At 33.3% G+C, this 18499-nt stretch overlaps 3 protein-coding genes across 3 annotated transcripts; 1 reads left to right on the top strand and 2 right to left on the bottom strand.

The window, feature by feature from the left end:
- Nucleotides 1–932: 932 nt before the first annotated feature.
- On the bottom strand, nt 933–2598 carry LOC106448009 (chaperone protein dnaJ 2-like). The gene is made up of 5 exons (XM_013889947.3): nt 2078–2598; nt 1856–1994; nt 1675–1789; nt 1502–1597; nt 933–1338 (listed from the first exon to the last, which is right to left on the bottom strand). Exons 1-3 carry the CDS (start codon nt 2454–2456, stop codon nt 1711–1713), a joined length of 597 nt encoding a protein of 198 aa, XP_013745401.1. The 5' UTR covers nt 2457–2598; the 3' UTR covers nt 933–1338; nt 1502–1597; nt 1675–1710.
- An 8909-nt stretch (nt 2599–11507) lies between these two features.
- On the top strand, nt 11508–13552 carry LOC106443146 (homeobox-leucine zipper protein HAT7-like). The gene is made up of 3 exons (XM_013884739.3): nt 11508–11844; nt 12043–12476; nt 12971–13552. Exons 1-3 carry the CDS (start codon nt 11673–11675, stop codon nt 13277–13279), a joined length of 915 nt encoding a protein of 304 aa, XP_013740193.2. The 5' UTR covers nt 11508–11672; the 3' UTR covers nt 13280–13552.
- A 2089-nt stretch (nt 13553–15641) lies between these two features.
- LOC106443147 (galactose mutarotase-like) lies at nt 15642–18150 on the bottom strand. Its single transcript, XM_022698666.2, has 6 exons — nt 17354–18150; nt 17229–17278; nt 16974–17097; nt 16768–16875; nt 16364–16673; nt 15642–16135 (listed from the first exon to the last, which is right to left on the bottom strand). Exons 1-6 carry the CDS (start codon nt 18060–18062, stop codon nt 15826–15828), a joined length of 1611 nt encoding a protein of 536 aa, XP_022554387.1. The 5' UTR covers nt 18063–18150; the 3' UTR covers nt 15642–15825.
- Between the last annotated feature and the right edge of the window lie 349 nt (nt 18151–18499).

Below are 18499 nucleotides of genomic sequence, written 5' to 3'. Positions count from 1 at the left end.
TTGAAAGTGTAATAGCTGGACTATTTATTATTTAACTGAAAATTATTAATTCTAATGGGTTAGAAAACATGTTTACCGAGTATGCTCATGTTCCGCTCTAGAGAATCATCAATTCATCATCCTATGATTCATCACCTTCTCTCTTAACATGTACACACAAAAAGTGAAAACAAATTCATAGTGAGATTTTTCATATGATTATATGTGTCACGGACCGACGGGTCTAAAAATACAGATTACATTGAGGGGAGCTTGTTGTTTTGGTACCTCAGTTTGCTGAGAAAATGAAGTATTTTGAACAGAGATGATCTCATCATCTTTCTCGCATCTTGAATACTCGTTTAGATATCTCTGCATAGTCATATTTCTCGCATCTTGAATATTCGTTTAGATATCTCTGCATAGTCCAAATATATATATGGTTTGTTAGTTGTTGACAGCCAAAACTTCATGATTCTATTTAAAATTTTTATCGGAAGATATGCAGTTTCCTTCCTATTGATTGGAAAACACTGAAGGAAAGATATACTAAAAATTTTAGAGAAAAAATGTAGTTGGATTAATTATAAAACTGGTATTAAATTAAGTCGGAAGTAACAAAATTAAAGAAAAAGCTATCTTTTGTTTTGCCATAACGTCTTCTAGATAGAAGGAAACAAAATGTAAACAAAATTTGGGACAGAAATTTAAAAAACCCCTAGTTTAAAATAAAAATAGTCTTCTGTAGTTTCATTCTTTAATATAATAGGATTGTAGGATTCGTACCTTTCAAAAAGGCTTTTTGCTTAAGTTGATATTTGCAAGCCTTAGCACAATATATTTGTTTTCATCAGGACCAAGTACATAAAATATGTATATCTTAACTAATAAAGTTGCCTTTTTTAACTAATATTCCACTCTAAAATGCACACGAAGACATGTTTACAATGAGAGAGACCACATAATGCATATTTCAATTTGATCATTTTTAAGACTTTCAATATGAGACATACTCACGACTCTCTATGACAGTCTTTAGCAAAGATCTCAAGACCTTCTCTACAATATTCTTTAGCAAAAGAAACTTGTAACAGTTGTTTTCACATACTGCACAAACGGTCTTTGGAAGGTGTTCTCTATCTGAATCAGTCATCACTCATCACATTATCAGTGTCGTTCACGACTCTAACGTTTGGACCATCTTGATACTTTCCCATGCATTTGCAAGTCAATCAGATCTTTTCATGCTTGTCATTGCCTTCTGAGTCATCCAACAACACAAATCATCCTACTTCTTGCAATTTCCTCACATACAAACTCTTACCCTCTTTAATGCTAATCCAACTTCTGGAACTGCTTCTACAGCAAAAAAAAAAAAGAAAAAGTTTATACAGCTTTCACTGTGCGTCCATGATTAACAAAGTAGAAGCTGATTGCAGCAGAGCAAGCTTCAAGTTGATTGTTTATTTATAAAGAGAAAACGGAATCTATCGCTTCAAGACCTTAATAAGATTAATCTTACTGGTTTCCTGAAGACGTCATGCAAGATCTCCAACGCAACTCATATGATCAACTGAGCTCCCAGTACACTATAACACCATGAAAGATCCCTCATTACCTACACAAAAAAAAGAACTTTAAGCAAATAAGCCGTCCGGAGAAAGAAAGAAAGAAACAGCTTTTATGACCACACACAGATCAAAAGCATCAGACTTAGACTTGGCAATGTTTTCATCGTTCTGCAGAAACCTTCATTCCAGATCCCTGGCATCCACCGCAAGTCATCGAAGCTCCAGACTTCAAACCCTTTCTGCCATCATAAAAATCAAATTAACGTCACCAAACAACTCTTTCATAAACCTAAAAAAGTATTAACCCGTTACACTTTGAGCACAAAGCCTTCCTAGAAAGCGAGAGCTTCTTCGTTATCCCGAGATAAAGATCCTCAAGGGAAACCTTCAGAGGGTGAACAACATCTTCACCACACCTCTGCCTCCTTCCACAGCTGCTGCTACCTAATCAAAACCAAAAAAATCAAACCTTTATCATCTATTCAAAAGTCAAAAACTCAAAACCGATTGGGAGATGAGAGACTAACCTTCGAAAGGGTGTCCACCACCATCACCAAAGAAGGATGAGAAGATATCAAAGGGGTCATGACCACCGCCTCCACCACCCATTCCTTCCTTGAGCGCATCCTCACCGTACTGATCATAGATCTCACGCTTCTCCGGATCGCTGAGAACCTCATAAGCCTGAGCTAGCTCCTTGAACTGCACATAGACGAAACCAGTTGACCTAAAGCTCGCGAATTTCAGATCTAATCGATCGGACAAATCCAAAGAAGGAAAAAGAGAGGAAGATGGAACGAAATCATTAAGAACGTATTGATTGTGTAGAAATGGCTCGATTACTACTTGGTTTCTTTGCTCTTCAATTGGAGAAGACGAACTGGTAGAGGTGAAGCAAAGCCTCATCCCGTGTTTCTTTGTGTGTTTTGGGTCCAGTTGGACCAATTAAAAAAACAATTGTGAGGCCTGGCTGACGTGTTCAAACGAAATGTTCTGATTGGCTGATTATTTTTGGTGACGTGGCAGCCTAGAAACTCAGCATATTGCCCTTTTAGTATTGTGATTTCTCTATTTTTTTTAATTTTTTTTTAATATAAGTTCACTCTAATGTTCTTTTTTACAATAGAATTCTTAATTCTATTTTAGGGAAAATATAGAAAATGTATTTTACTTTTATAATAAGTTTTTTCAAAATATAGAATAATGCTAGTTTCATCTCTAGATATAGATGTTTAATAACATTTCTCCATTTTTTCCGTAAAAGTAGATGAACTATATTATAGAAGCAATAATATGCACATACAACTAAATTAAGACCATTTCAAATGGTTCAATATATATTTTTCAAAATATAACAACTTTATAATGGAGTTAAGTTATATTTAAATAATATTTTATTTTAGAACAAAAATAAAGTAATGAACAAAAAAAATGAATTACTAAATAGGCAGTTTTTGTAATCGAGACGTGTTTTGTCAAACCACCCAAAAAATCATTTATTTATAGAATAAACCTATTTTTATTCTATTATAAAATAAAAAAAGTTTGATTTGAGATGTTCTAAATTTAGGGCATGCGCAACAGTGTTTTTCTAAGCGAGTTTTTATCTAGAAAAACTAATAAAAAAATAGTAGGAGAAATGGAAAGCGAAAGAATAAAGACGCTCCTTGGCAGAGGACCTCCGTAATAATCTGACTGTCTCTCATCCACACTATAATTCATTTTAAATTTTCCAATTTAATTACCAATTTAATTATTTAGTTAACATATTAATAAAATAATATGAGAAATTCAGTTTTGAGTGATTTACCACTAAAGATGCTCTTACATTTATAATAGGGTTTCTCATCTAAAAAAAAATATAAATAGGTGAGATGTTCCATTAAGAAACATATTTAAGACACTGGAAAAAAAAACAAAATACTTATATAATTAATTGTTTTAAAACAAATCTATACGTAACTGATGAGCACCCGTCATAAAATAGTGAATGTTGCCATACCCTACTTTTTTTTTGGGGGGTAAAACCATACCCTACATTTTTATTGTGACTACCGACACAATTGTTCTCACCGTTGGTCAAAGGAAACACTAAATCTCTCTTTTGTTTTCTTTCTGCGATTTAGAAAATACAGTAAATAATAGCAAAAATAGAAAAGTGAAAATAATAGCAAAAATAGACTCAAGGTGTAGAGAGAAAGAAAGAAAGAGAGAGAAAGAAAGAAAGAGAAAGTAGATCTGATCGAGGGTCCGGCGGACGGCCGGCGCGTGAGCGAGCGTGCCATCGCCGGAGCCCTCCATTCTTCCGATGAGAAAGTTCCCCGGTTTATATTACGCGTCCTCTTCCTTTTGCCTTGGCGAAGCTCTGGTCCGGGTCTTTTCCGTCGTCGTCACCTCCGGGAGTGAACCATCATCTTTGGGGGCGCGGCGTCTGGAGTAACAACGCAATCGTGTGGAGGATTGGGTGGTGAAGCTGGCTGTTTTAGAGTAGGTTTCGTTTCCGTGAGGTAGAGGCTTCTAGAGCTCTATCGCCGCCGGCCTTGTTTCCGGGAGGTGGAGGCTTCCTCAGCTCCGCTTTCGCCGGCTCTAGTCTCCGGGGGGGTGAAGGTGTTCTTTGCCTTGCGTCGCCGGCTCTTGTTTGTTTCCTAGTTGCGTTTTTTTAGGGTATCATTTTCGTTTGTGCGATGTCGAGATTGATCTGATGGAGGTGCTCTCGTCGGAGGACGATTGATGCGCTCTGGTGGCTTTGTGCGTTTCAAGTGGTTGTCGGCTTGCTTTAAGCGGAGGAGATCTCGATTGGTTCGATGCATCTCTCCGGGAAGAAGATCTAGCGTTGAAGAAAGGTGGTGGTTTCGACGGAGGCTCTTCGGTCTTATGAGCTCCGTCGGAACGAGTTTTGCGGCGAGGCAGTTCCGGCGAGGCAGTTCCGGCGATGTTTCCAAGCGGTGACGGTTGAGTGGAGACGGAAGCGATGCGTGTCACTCCGACGGTCCTGATCATTCCACGTATCCGGTCTCCTCGACGCGTGGACCAGCCGAAGTCGTCGGGTGTCTCGTGGTTTGGGTGTTGGGTCGTTGGCCCATTAACTGTTCTTGGACGGCCTGTGGGCTTGTTGTCTTTTTCGGATTTGTAGTGTATGTGGACTTCGGTCTTGTAATTGGGCTTGCCCCTTCTCCATTTATATCAACAATTTGGGAAAAAAAAAAAAGAAAAGTGAAAAGAAAAAAGAAGAGAGAAAGGGGAGATGAAAAGATTTTACATCACGGTTAAGGTCGTTATCACTGTTTAACGGTATTGTCCTTTCCCGCGTTGTTTGACTTTTCAAAACCTAATTTGTTTTCATAATTATATAACAAAAATTAATTACGATAGCTTGGATTAGCAAGTAGCAATTACCAAGTTTTCAATGAAACGTAACATTATCTCCTATTTGTTTTATCTATCTATATGACTAAAACTGAAGTACATTTGATACTGTTTGAAAACATAAATAGCAGTATAAATGATAACTGTTTGAAAACATAGATAATAATATGAAAAAAAATATAGTTTCTTTTTAGTAATTTTGTACCAATTATAAAATCAAAAAATGTAAAATAACTGGATTTTGCATATGGTTAAACGATCGGTTTAGTTTGTTTTACTAATTTTTTTTTTTATATTTTAGTTTTAATCAGTGAAAAATTACGTAGCCAAAAACATAATTCAAAGATAATTTAAATCAAAATAATAAAAATGTATTACATTTATTGTCACTTAATTATTCACTCCATATAATTATTTTACTAAATAAAAAATTCTTTCTATTTCAATTAATTTAGCCAAACACATAGAAATAGTCCTTTTATTAGTTTATAAAATCAGTTATGCGTGAACATTGACTATCCATTTAGGTACAAATTGTTCTTTTTGGGTATCCTTATTTTTTGTTTTGAAATTAGGCTCCGCTTGAATATTATTAATTTATGTGTGGGTTTTGAATTGGATCATTCTAGGCCTTGATGAGTTTGGTTCTGATGTATATGATCTAAAAATATCTAAATAACAAATTTATCTGAAAGGGGTTCGGATATATGTACCAAAAATAGTCATATTACTTTATTCGGTCCATGTTTTTTGAATACAATTAGTTATATTATGACCCGTCTAAAATATATAACACTAATTATGGAAAAAATATCAATGTATTAAAAAGTAAAAAATATATACAAACTCTAGTTTATTTATATTATTAAAACTGAAGTACCTTTTGGAACAAACTGTTTGAAAACATGGATAGTAGTATAAATGAGAATTGTTTGAAAACATGAATAACAATATAAAAAAGAAAGTATAGTGTCTTTTTAATAATTTCATTAATATAATTACATTATCAGTCTTTTTATATTTCACTCAGTTTAACAATTTTATTAATTATATTACCTTAACAATACATCACATCATTACTTATATTACCATAATAATATTAGTGCAAATTTTATTTATTAGTTAATCAACATTAAATTTGTGCCAATTATAAAATATAAAACAAATGGGTTTTGTATATAGTTAAACGCTCGGTTTAGTTTGTTGTACTAAAAAAAATTTTAGTTTCAATCGGTGGAAAATGACGTAGCCAAAAACATAATTCAACGACATGTTTTAATGTATAAAATAATAACTTAAATCAAAATAATAAAAATATATTATATTTATTGTTACTAAATTTTTTTTACTCCATATAATTATTTTACTAAATAAAAAACTATTTCTATTTCACTTAGTTTAGCCAAAAACATAGAAAGAGTTTTTTTTATTAGTTTATAAAATCAGTTAGGCATGAACATTGGCGATCCAATTAGGTACATGTTGTTCTTTTTGGGATCATTTTTTATAAATTAAACCCCGTTTGAATATTTTAAATTTATGAGTGGATTTTGAATTGAATCATATTGGGTCTGGATGAGTTCGACTCTGATGTATATGAACCTAAAAATATCTAAATAACAAATGTATCTGAAGCGGGTTCGGATATTTGGACAAAAAAATAACAATATTACCGGATTCGGTTCATGTCTTTTGAATTCAATTAGTTATATTACTACCCATCTAAAATATATAACAAGAATTATGAAGAACAAATATTAGTGTATAAAAATGTAGATCCAACACATGCGCGGATGCGCGGATGAACATCTAGTTATATTTAATACATTATCTTATATCTGTTTTACTCTATTTAAGTTGTTAAATATCGCACTTTACTTACCAAGAAAATAAAAGAAAAACCTGTTCAAAAAAATATATATATATGAAAGAAATATAATTTGATGACATATAGGATATAGCCTTTAGCATTATTCTGGGCTACAGAACCCAAGTCGTATTTATTAGTGATTTACTAAGTCTCTCAAGGGCTCAATAATGAGGCCCATAACTCTCACGCGACAAGGAAATAAAGGGGGGGGGGGGGGGGGACACAGTCAAAGCACACTGGCTCAATTGTTTTCAGCCCGGTGCACTGTTGACAAATTTTTTTTTCCTCCACTACTTTCACGCACAAACTAGAATTTGAATGGAATACTTAAGCTCCCGAATGGTGAGCGGTGCGGGACAACTGATTAATGAGCGGTGCGACACAAGCGGTACGACACAAACGGTATAAATATATGGTATATGTCAAGATTTTTGTCACTGTTAACTGCGGTGCAGTGAATGGCGGATTAAAACATTCGAAGCCTTGGTAAATTGTTTAGTGCACAAAAACAAAAATACTTAGTAATTGTCAAGGGGGGGGGGGGACAGTCAAAGCACACTGGCTCAATTGTTTTCAGCCCGGTGCACTGTTGACAAATTTTTTTTTCCTCCACTACTTTCACGCACAAACTAGAATTTGAATGGAATACTTAAGCTCCCGAATGGTGAGCGGTGCGGGACAGCTGATTAATGAGCGGTGCGACACAAGCGGTATAAATATATGGTATATGTAAAGATTTTTGTCACTGTTAACTGCGGTGCAGTGCATGGCGGATTAAAACATTCGAAGCCTTGGTAAATTGTTTAGTGCACAAAAACAAAAATACTTAGTAATTGTTTTGTGTTTTTTCCCCAACCTTTTTCAATACTAATATGTATCTCTTGAAAGTGATAAATAGTTAGTCCTCTTTTTTTTAGCAACAAATAGTCAGTCCTCATACAGGATTGTACCCGTGAATGGTGACTTAAATGCGGTGCGGTATTTTGCAACTTCTTACAAAACCCCAAATGTTACACAATCAACATTACGTAGACTCTTTTGATTTTTCCGTAGACAAAAAGTAAATCCGTTCACACAAACCGATGCAGTTATGATACACTTCAAAAGTGAAATCCGCACTTACAATTACAATACACGTAAAGAGGTGCGGTTTTGTGTACTTGAGTGCGTATTTTTGTGTTTGACTTATTTAAAAATTAAAAAAATAAAGTTTGTAAGCTATTTTGATTTTATAAATATAAATAAATTTTTTATATTTATTGTAAAATAGTTTCTAGTTTCTTTGACAAAGTTTCTAGTTTCTTTGACAAAGTTTCTAGTTTTTGTTCCGCGGTGATAAAAGTCTTTTTTTTTTGGTCAAAGGTGATAAAAGTCTATAACAAAAAGTTTTCGAGGTAAATGTAATTTTTGGTCGGCCTTCTGTTTGCCAACGAGTTGTTTTTTCAGTCTCTATAAACTTTTTGATGGTTTCGTGCTTGTCTGGGTGTCTGGTGATTGCCAGTTTCTTTGGGAGTAGGCTTTGTAATTGGATCTCATATATTCCTTTCTTAATTCTGTAAAACCAGATGAAAAATACAAAAAAAAAAAAATATATATATATATATATATATATATATATATAATATAAACCCATCAAATATTTTTATTGAAATAGAGATTGGAGAGTTAAGTGTCCCAAGAGAGAAGCAGAGAGGTAGAAAAGAAGCAGAGCACATGGGAGCAGTGGAGTGGAGCTAGTTGGAGAAGCTTCAGATCATGTATTTAGATTTTTCTTTATAGTAACATCTAAAAGCATTCAATAATTTTCTGCAACAAAAGCATATTGCCAAAGAGGATAGATAGATAGGTGTTAATACTCTCAAATCTTCCTTATACAAGCATGTGAAAGACCTTGTTGTAGGACAGGTCTGTGACACTATACTGTAGGACCCGTTCCTAAATACTAACATATACTAACAAATAAGATCAAATTTTAAATATAATTTGATACTGCTAAAGCCACCACAATACCACATAGATAGGAGAACTGGAAAACATTAGTGACGGGTCTTATATCTTTTTCTCATATACCTTAGATACTCATAAAGACTCTTACCAACAAAATATAGTAGAGTGAAAGAAAGAGCATCTCAATCATCATTTTTTCAACTCAATCAACATTTCTACTAACATACAGTTCAGAAAAAAACACATTTCTAATATCATTATAGTCAAAAATCTTTTTTTACTCGGGTAATCCAAACTAGTCTGATCCAAATTGAAAATATATGAAAATCTAATTTGAAAAGTAAAACGACTTTTATTTAAGTTTGAGTGGTTTAGAAAAAGTATCCATTAATAGCTAACTCAACTGTATTTTATAACAACTTTTTCTTGTTTATATCTTTAGCGGAAATTCATATAAGCTTTTTATCTTTACAATATGAGTTATAGAAATATATTTAGAAAATATTTAGGTCGAGTGCAAAAAAAAATAAATATATATATATATATATATACAATTTCAGTAGTTATGTTAACATATTTATTTTGATCCAAACTTTAATTATAATTATACTATAGTTTTGTTATAACTTACATGTTTGAAATGGTTTATGTTTTTCTGTTGATATAATTGAGTTACTACTGAGTATTGATTACCATGAGTCTGAATAATAATTAAAGGCTATACGTTTGGTTGTTAGAGCATCTCCAATCCCTCGCTATTTTCACCTGTATATGCTATAATAGAGGTAAAAGTGCTCCATCTCATCTCTATTTCCACTTCTAAAATAGAGATTGTTATTTTTCCTCTATTTATAGAGGAAAGCATATCATTCCTCTATTATAGTCCTTTAACTTTTAAATTTTTATAGTTGTAACCAAAATATTTATATTTATAGAGAAATACAGTTTTTGTAGGAGTATAATAACAATTTTTATTTACATAATAGTCTTTTAACAAAACTTTAGTTTAAAAAAATTCATAAGTTTATGAAAATATTTTAAAAGTTAAAAATAAATAGGGTTAGTTATCAACTTTTATAAACAAAATATATCTTTTGTAAAATTAAAATATAATTTTTTGAGAATATTCCTTTATAGAGGCAAAAATAGATAAATACATTGGAGAGAAATTCATCTCTATTTTAGAGATAATAGAGATGAGTATGCTCTATTTTAAAGGTAAAAATAAGAGAATACATTGGAGATGGTCTTAGAACATACATAGGTCTAGGTCGGTGTGCATCGTGTGAACGCATTTACCCGGTGAGGAGAATCCACGTGCCTTTAAGGTCTACTGTGGAATGTTCTTCCGAAAACCATTGAGTCAGCGATTGTAAAAAGCATTCAAACATTTTAAGAAACTTAATATAAATATGCGACGGTACGTAAAACCTAATAGTTGATAAATTCAAGAATATAACGGTGATCTACGCACTATCAAGTCCCAAACCTTGTACGTACAGATTACAGTGAGAAATTCGAGAAGTATAGTATGATTAATGAATGATTGATTTGTTATTTATATTCATTTATGTTAGTTAATTGCCTTAATAAACGAATTTAGTCCAGCATACCACTCCAACTCTCCCAACACTATTAGTATTGATGGCAATTTTCCTGATACTACGCCTATATTCGAGGATTAAGCGTAATGTGTGTCATTATTTTTGCTTATTTTTGGCTTCTATTCTTAAAAGATTACAGGTTTGTAAATAGTACCAATTATGGATATGAGTACATCTTAAAAATTAGGAAAGAGTTCAAAAATTAACATTGATTATTTATCTTTTGATCTGAATTTATTTAATCATACACAATTTATAACTAATTTTTTCGAAGAAGATACATAGCCCAAACTCGACCCGCGCTGACAGTGATCCTAAGGATTTTAACTGGGTGGCAAAGTAAATGTAATTAAAAAAATGTCAAATCCACTGTGTTAGGTGGTTTCATAGTTGTATGCTCTGTTCGGAAACTCGCTAGGCGTAACGCGTACGGTTGGGTAGGGCCTAGCGCCAAATCATAAATCGGAGATAAAGCGGCCGATTAATCGGCGCGTTGTTTTTGTTATATACAACATATTTCAATGATTATGTAGTAAAGTAAACATGGCGTCTCTAAAAGAACGCGACAACACATGTTCGACGCTTGGAGGGTGCGTCTTTTTCCTTTTTTAATATTTTTTCTTTAATGAAGGGCAAACATGTCATTTACCGTTCTTCTTCCTCCTTCTGTTTCTGGTTTTCTGCAGTTTCAGACCCGAAAGCTCGGTACTTTAACGGTTTTAGAAGCAATTTTCATAGTTTTTTTTTGTTTTTGCTAACATTTCATTGATATTAGAGATATTATTCGATTTCTAGGTCAAAATGAGCAAAACTTCAATTTTTTTTTTCAAATCCAATTTTTTGACCGCATAGCTTCAAACCGCTACGCTTGGTCACCGTTGAGCGTTTACTCGGCCGCTGAATCGGCTAGGCGGCCGAGTTTTAGAACAGAGGTTGTATGTGTATGGTGCACACAGAAAAAGTTGTACATGTATGTATAAGCTAAGTTGTATCTTAATATCACAAAATTAAACAGTGCATAAATGAAGTGGAAAATGTATATGTCAAAGATCCATGTGGTATTTAACATTTTTAAATTAAATTTTCCCAAGTGTCGTATACAAATTAGATCAAAAGAAAGATCAGCATATGCCCTAGAGCCTAAATGGTATAAAAGGGTGGGTCCTATACAAACCTCTCATGAACTGATCTCTTCATCATTCTTTTTCTCCTTCTCACCAAACTATCCCCAACAAGAGAACTTCAAGATCCTCCAAACAAGTCCTTGATCTAATAACAATTCCTAGGAAGAGTTAATCATTTGGTGGGCTTTGTGCGTGTGTAACATATACTTATATGTATATGTATGAGGAGGAAAAGAACAATATTGTTAATAGTCAAGAAGGACTGAGATTGGAGATGGCCTTTCCACAGCATGGATTCATGTTTCAGCAACTTCATGAAGACAATGCTCATCACTTGCCTTCCCCTACCTCTCTCTCTTCTTGCCCTCCTCATCTTTTCTACGGTAAGTACCTCATCTCTATACATATACACAATTACACATGTATATAATAGTGTGAAAAAGGTTAAAGACTACCAAATAATGATTTGGAGTTGTAAACCTTTTATGGACTCTCATCACTGCGGAATTCACATAATGAATACATGTTAGGAGATTAGTCTGGATTTTGAACTTGATTTTACCTTCTTTTTTTGAGTGTAGGAGGAGGAGGAAACTACATGATGAACAGATCAATGTCGTTCACGGGAGTATCAGATCACCATCATCTAACTCAAAAAAGCCCGACCACGATGAACATGAATGATCAGGACCAGGTGGGAGATGAAGACAATCTATCAGATGATGGGTCCCATATGATGTTGGGAGAGAAGAAGAAGAGGCTTAATTTAGAGCAAGTTAGGGCATTAGAGAAGAGCTTCGAGCTAGGGAACAAGCTGGAGCCTGAGAGGAAGATGCAGCTTGCTAAGGCCTTAGGGTTGCAGCCTAGGCAAATTGCGATATGGTTTCAGAACAGGAGAGCTAGGTGGAAGACAAAGCAGCTTCAGAGAGACTATGATTCTCTCAAGCAACTATTCGATGTTTTGAAATCGGACAATGATTCTCTTCAAGCCCACAACAAGAAACTCCATGCTGAGGTATATTTTATATTTCATCACGTAAATTCCAAAAGCTAAAGATTTTCGATAAAAATGAGATGAATGTAACATAAAATAAAATTAAAAATGATACGCAAGTTTTTAACAAGCCACTAGACTATGAATATAACTAGGTTCATATGTATATGATTAATCATGAATTACTATCATTCATCAAGCATTTACTAAAAGAAATTCTTCATGGATTAACACGGAGTATATGTAATATAAAATGCAATTAGATTGTTGACAGGCTCTTGATCCAACGCAAAGATGTTTGTCAAAATAACATTAAAGATACATTATTTTTTTATTTCTTTAAAATAAGATTCTTGTGTACATAAATTTTAAATTAATAAAATTCCCATGTGCTTGTGGAGTTGACATTTACGATAAGTTATTTTAGTATTTAACAAATTAATAAATTTATGCGAGAATAAATTTCTCCACTAACTTAAGTTTACGTGTGGTGATATTGGTACACACAAAAACAGGTTGTAGCATTGAAGAAACAAGACCTTAAAGAGTCAGGAAAGATCAAGAGAGAATCAGCAGAAGCTTCATGGAGCAACAATGAAAGCACGGAAAATAATAATAATAGTTCAGAGGGGTTGAAAGATCTTTTCCCTTCTACAATTCGATCTGTGACAACGAGCACGACCTCGGCTCATATTGAACATCAGATGGTTCAGGATCAAGGATTTTGCAATATGTTCAATGGTATTGATGAAACGACGTCGGCTGGTTATTGGGCATGGCCTGACCAGCAACAACAACATCACAATCATCATCATTTCAATTGATTATATCGTCCAAGAAGAACATCATAATCCTGATCAACATCCTCATGATATCATCATTACCATCATCAAAAGAAATTTTCGTTGATTTTTTTTTTTTAATTTGAGTATTGAAATTATTTGTTATTGTATCAAATGACATTGCATCGTTTTTTTTTTCTCTCTTTTGCTGTTTCTTTTGGGTTTGTAGAAAGTGGGGTGTATAGAGAGGATATTCAACAATTTTTTAGAATGATAACTTCTTGTTTAATAAATGGAATTTTGTGTCTTCCTTAATATTTTTTGAGATCAAGTATATGTATCTTATATAACAACCCATTACTTATTAAATTATTTCTGAATGATCACTACTTATTAGTTGAAATATATAACTAGAGATTTTTGCCAGTATTGATTAATAGTAATTGCTAAGTTAATATTGTGACAAACTTGAGAAGTTGAAATGCATAATTGACAAACAAAAATTGATAAAAGAATAAAGAGAATAAATCAGATGCATGTGCTTTCGAGTGGGGTTCCAGCTCTGTCATTGACAGTTCGACACAACATAGTCATGAAACATATATATTTTTTTGACCAAATGCCATGAAGTATTTTATTATATCTGATATTTTCCATCCACTTTTTAACCTAATTAATTATTTCGGTAAAATTTCCAAAATTATTTTAGTAAATTTAGAATATTACAAGACCAGAAGAGGAACATGTAATATGGAAGGAAGTTATTATTTGACAATTGTAGATAATAATGATAGTGGTAAATGCCTAACTGGTACTCTGGCAGATGAGAGAGAGGAAGAGAACAGATTTGAAACAGTGTTTAGGAGAATCGTTCATTCATCTAGCTAGCTTTTCGGATCTTTGGATGCTTTTGGGTTTAATTTTAAAACTATGCTAAAATGCAATATTCATATATTTTATCATTATACAAGAAAACAAACAGAGTACCGAATATTTCTCTTCTTTGTGGGCTCTCCATGTGACCTCACTGCCACCACCACTTCACTTCCCACAGAAAACTCAAAACTTGCGACTGTGAAAGTTTTAGCTTAGCCGCATCATTTTAAAATACACAATATACATTTATTTGTTTTGAACCCACGCAGTGTTCGTTACTCCGTTTGGTGTTGCATCCAATTTTTTAATACGACAAAGCATCCGAGCGAACTTTTCACCAAATAATCTGTAACGGATCGTTTGTGTGAGACCAAAGTTACTGAAAGATAGTAAATTTATGATCAGATCCTAAAATCATTTGCCAACTGCGCTCGCTAATATATTCAGATGTGATCCATATTTACGTACATACGTAATATGTCCCACGTACTTGCATACGCAACTTTATGGAATATATATAGCTAGATAGCATGTGAGATCATGGGGGTCTTCATATATTTTATATGGTTTGTATTAGAATTTTGGTTAAGCGCACATGTTTATGTTGATGATAATGGATAGGTCAACTGCTAAATTCTCTGTTTTCTATCGTTTCATTAGTAAACACCGTCATAACGAATAGACCCGCGTTAATGGCATTTAAATGTATTTTAATCTATGATCTTAAAGTTAGAAGTAATAAGATTTCATTCAAATATTGATATTTCATCCTTACCAGATACCACCATTTGTGACAAAATCTTACGAAAAATTCTGACATTCCCATTAAACACAGCGTGGAGGACATTAATTTATACCATTTTAAATATAATTGCTTGTGAAATGTACCTAATAATAACGTGTACGTATACATATAACTTTGAACAACAGAATGTACAAATTGATGGCCAATAATGAAACATCCGCAAAGGATTCTATACATCACATTTCATTCAACATCTGTAAATTGGTAAATTATAAACTCATTCTTCTTATATACTTTGATTATTTCGTTCAAAAGGTCTCTAATTACCAAACAAAAAAATCTCAGAATATTCTATTCTTAATCACAGTTTGAAAAATAACAAAAGCTAAGGGGGGAGACGAGAAAGTCCACTCCCACGAGCAACATCTCAACATCTGCCTAAAAGGTAATTTGTATTTGATTGGCTAATAAGTGAATAAACTCTCCAAGACTATGCTTTGTATAAAAAAAGACGTCAAGATTCTTTCTTTTTTTTGGTAAAAGACGTACAAGATTCTTGAAAACACTTTGTGCATGTGAGCGCATCTTCTTGAAATTGATAGTTGCTAATGTGGCTCCTTTTTTGACGACATTCAATGTGTCTCTCACATACAATTAAACCCTTTGAGGTATTGATGGAATTTTTTAATCTATGATCTTTATATGGTTATGGGAAAGAAACGATATTTTTAAAACCAAAGATTACTTATGAAATGAATTTTGCATACCAAAACAAAAAGAAAATAAATAAATAAACTAGTGTTACAAATGTATGCATAAACTTTGTACAGATGAATTAATTACACGTTATAGTTCCATGAAATTTGAAAGATCGAGAGCTATTATAGACTTACAATCTATCTAGTTTCATCTTTGTGAATATTGATTTTTTTGTCAGGTGAATATTGATTATAGTTCCAAAGGCACTCTATGAAACAATAGAAAACTTGAAGAGCATGGTGTGTTTGTATGTTTTCCCTGGTTCAACAATCTGTGAAGGAAACTTAGGATTATTTACTGAGTTTGGATAACCTTGTGTCTCTAGACATAGTCCCGCGAAAGCTTGGTAAGTCGTCCCATTCTTTCCCTTGATGTCCTTTAACAGTCCACCGGTATAGAATTGCAAACCGGGTTGGTTTCCGGATAACTCCATTTTTCTCCCAGATTTCTTATCTACGAGTTCCACGATCTTCCTCATCTTATCAGCTTTACCATCTAAGCAATAGTTTATATCATATCTGCAAGAAAAGAAAAATCAATAAATACAAATATACCATTAGACAGAGCTAGTTTCGATCAAAACACAATGAAACATTCGTCTTGACTTCTAAACTCTAAAGAGCTATTAGTCATATGTTTTATAGCCTCCAAACCATAATTCTTTTAATAATTAAGATTGATCATAAATGTTTAATAGTCTCCAAAATCGACCTAAACTTATGTTTTCGCAAAGTATATGTACTCACCCTGTTTTGAGATCCTTCATATTATCTTTAATAGGACGGAGTTGGAGAAAATCGTACGATGTTCCTTTCACCGGAGATATTTCTCCGGTGGGAATAAGTTCACTGTCGACAGGAGTGTAACTTGACCCGAGGATCTGTATTTCTTCAGACAAAATGTCTCCAGCGTTATGACCACCAAGATTCCAATAACTATGATGAGCCAAGTTTATCGGAGTTGCTTTATCTTTAGGCTTTGCCTCCATCACCACACTCAATTCATTTTCTTTGTCAAGCTTATAAGTCACTGTGACATTGACTTCTCCGGGAAACCCTATTGATACAAAAAAGAAATAAACTAGTAATCATTAAATGTACTTTCCAAAATAGCCTTGGCGTGGAATGAAACAACTGAAAAGAAAAAAGACCTTGATCTCCATCAGGACTTGTGTAAGTGAATACAATATGAGGTTTCTTGCCATCATACTTATGTTTTTTAACTCCCCACACAACATCGCCAAACCCTTTCTTTCCACCTATATTAAACAAAAATGTTAATTAATCATCTATCATTATACTCTCAAAATCGTAATTAAATTAACTAATTATGTTTTAGTACTTATAATTAATTTACCATGAAGTGTGTTTTTGCCATCGTTGGCGGTAGTCTTGTACTCTTTACCATTCAATTTGAACTGGGCCTTTCCTATTCTATTCGCTACTCGTCCCACGGTTGCGCCAAAATAGACCTTGTCGGTCTGATTTGCCATTGAAAGGTATGTTAATGTAGCATAATACAAAAGTAAAATAAAATTCATAATAAAATAACATCAAGCATGAAAATATAAAATACATGGAAAAAAGTTTTTTTTTCACTTTTTCTACGTACCTTGTAGCTTTTGACGCTATCATAACCAAGAACAATATCACCAGTTTTTCCTGAAAATTTAGTGATAAAATTTAAATAAAGTGTTTATAAAATATGACTTTGTTATTTGATTTTGGTTGACTAACCATTTTTGTCCGGGAAATGAAGAGACATGATTGAAGCACCCCAGTTTGTGAGCTTGATGGTTATATTTCCCTTCTTGAGCTCATATAATCCAATATTATCTTTTTCATTATCATCCGCATCAACCTCATCTTTATCATCATCGTCATCGTCATCATCATCATCGGTGTCATCATCAGTGTCATCATCGGTATCAGATTCATCTTCATCGTCATCATGTTCACCCTTCTTTTTATCCTTATGCTTCTTTTCATCATCCTCCTCATCATCATCGTTCTCACTACCATGTTTATGATGATGAGCGCTCTTCTTCTTATCACCATCCTTCTCGTGATCACCCTTTTTATGCACCTTATGCTCTTTCTTTTCATGGTGATCACCCTTTTTATGCACACCATGCTCTTTCTTTTCATGTTCATCATCTTTTTTATGCACATCATGCTCTTTCTTTTCATGATGATCATCCTTTTTATGCACATCATGCTCTTTCTTTTTGTCCTTTTTATCAACATCAGAACCGGATTTGTGATCATCATTCACCTTTTCTCCTCCTTTCTCTTCATGTTTACTTTTATGAACAACTTCAGTCTCTTTCTGACTACTCTCCACATCTTTTGATGTCACTTCCGTGTCGTGTGCATATGACAAACTTTCCACAAATCCTAATGTAACCAATATAACCAAACATAATAAAATAGAAACTCTCGCCATGATCAAGAAAAAGAAGAAAAAAAAATTAAAAGTAATATGATTTTTTTATTTTTTTTATTGGAACAAACTAAAAGTAATATGAACTGAACAAAGATGAATGCTATGCGAGTATTTATAGGTTGAATGTTATTAGATAAAAGAAGACAAAAATAGGAAATTGCGAAGAATTGGTGATTCGTAGAGAAGTTAGGAGATAAAACCGGTTTGCATCAAGCTTTTAAAAGATAAGCACAAACACACAATCGTTTCTATGTGCCTCAGCCTCACATAATCATTTGGGCCTTTTCGTTGAATATTTCTCATTTAGGCCCATTTTCTTAGGCCCACTAAGGTTGAGTACCTAGAAGTAGAAGGAAAGCATTCAGAATTTCATATTAATGCATTGCTTAAACTACGTTCACATCAGTTGTACATTTAATTTGGTCTATATGAATAGG

Source organism: Brassica napus, chromosome C3 (assembly GCF_020379485.1).
Source record: "Brassica napus cultivar Da-Ae chromosome C3, Da-Ae, whole genome shotgun sequence".
Taxonomy (NCBI): Eukaryota; Viridiplantae; Streptophyta; class Magnoliopsida; order Brassicales; family Brassicaceae; genus Brassica; species Brassica napus.
This window is presented reverse-complemented; position numbering and strand designations above follow the sequence as displayed.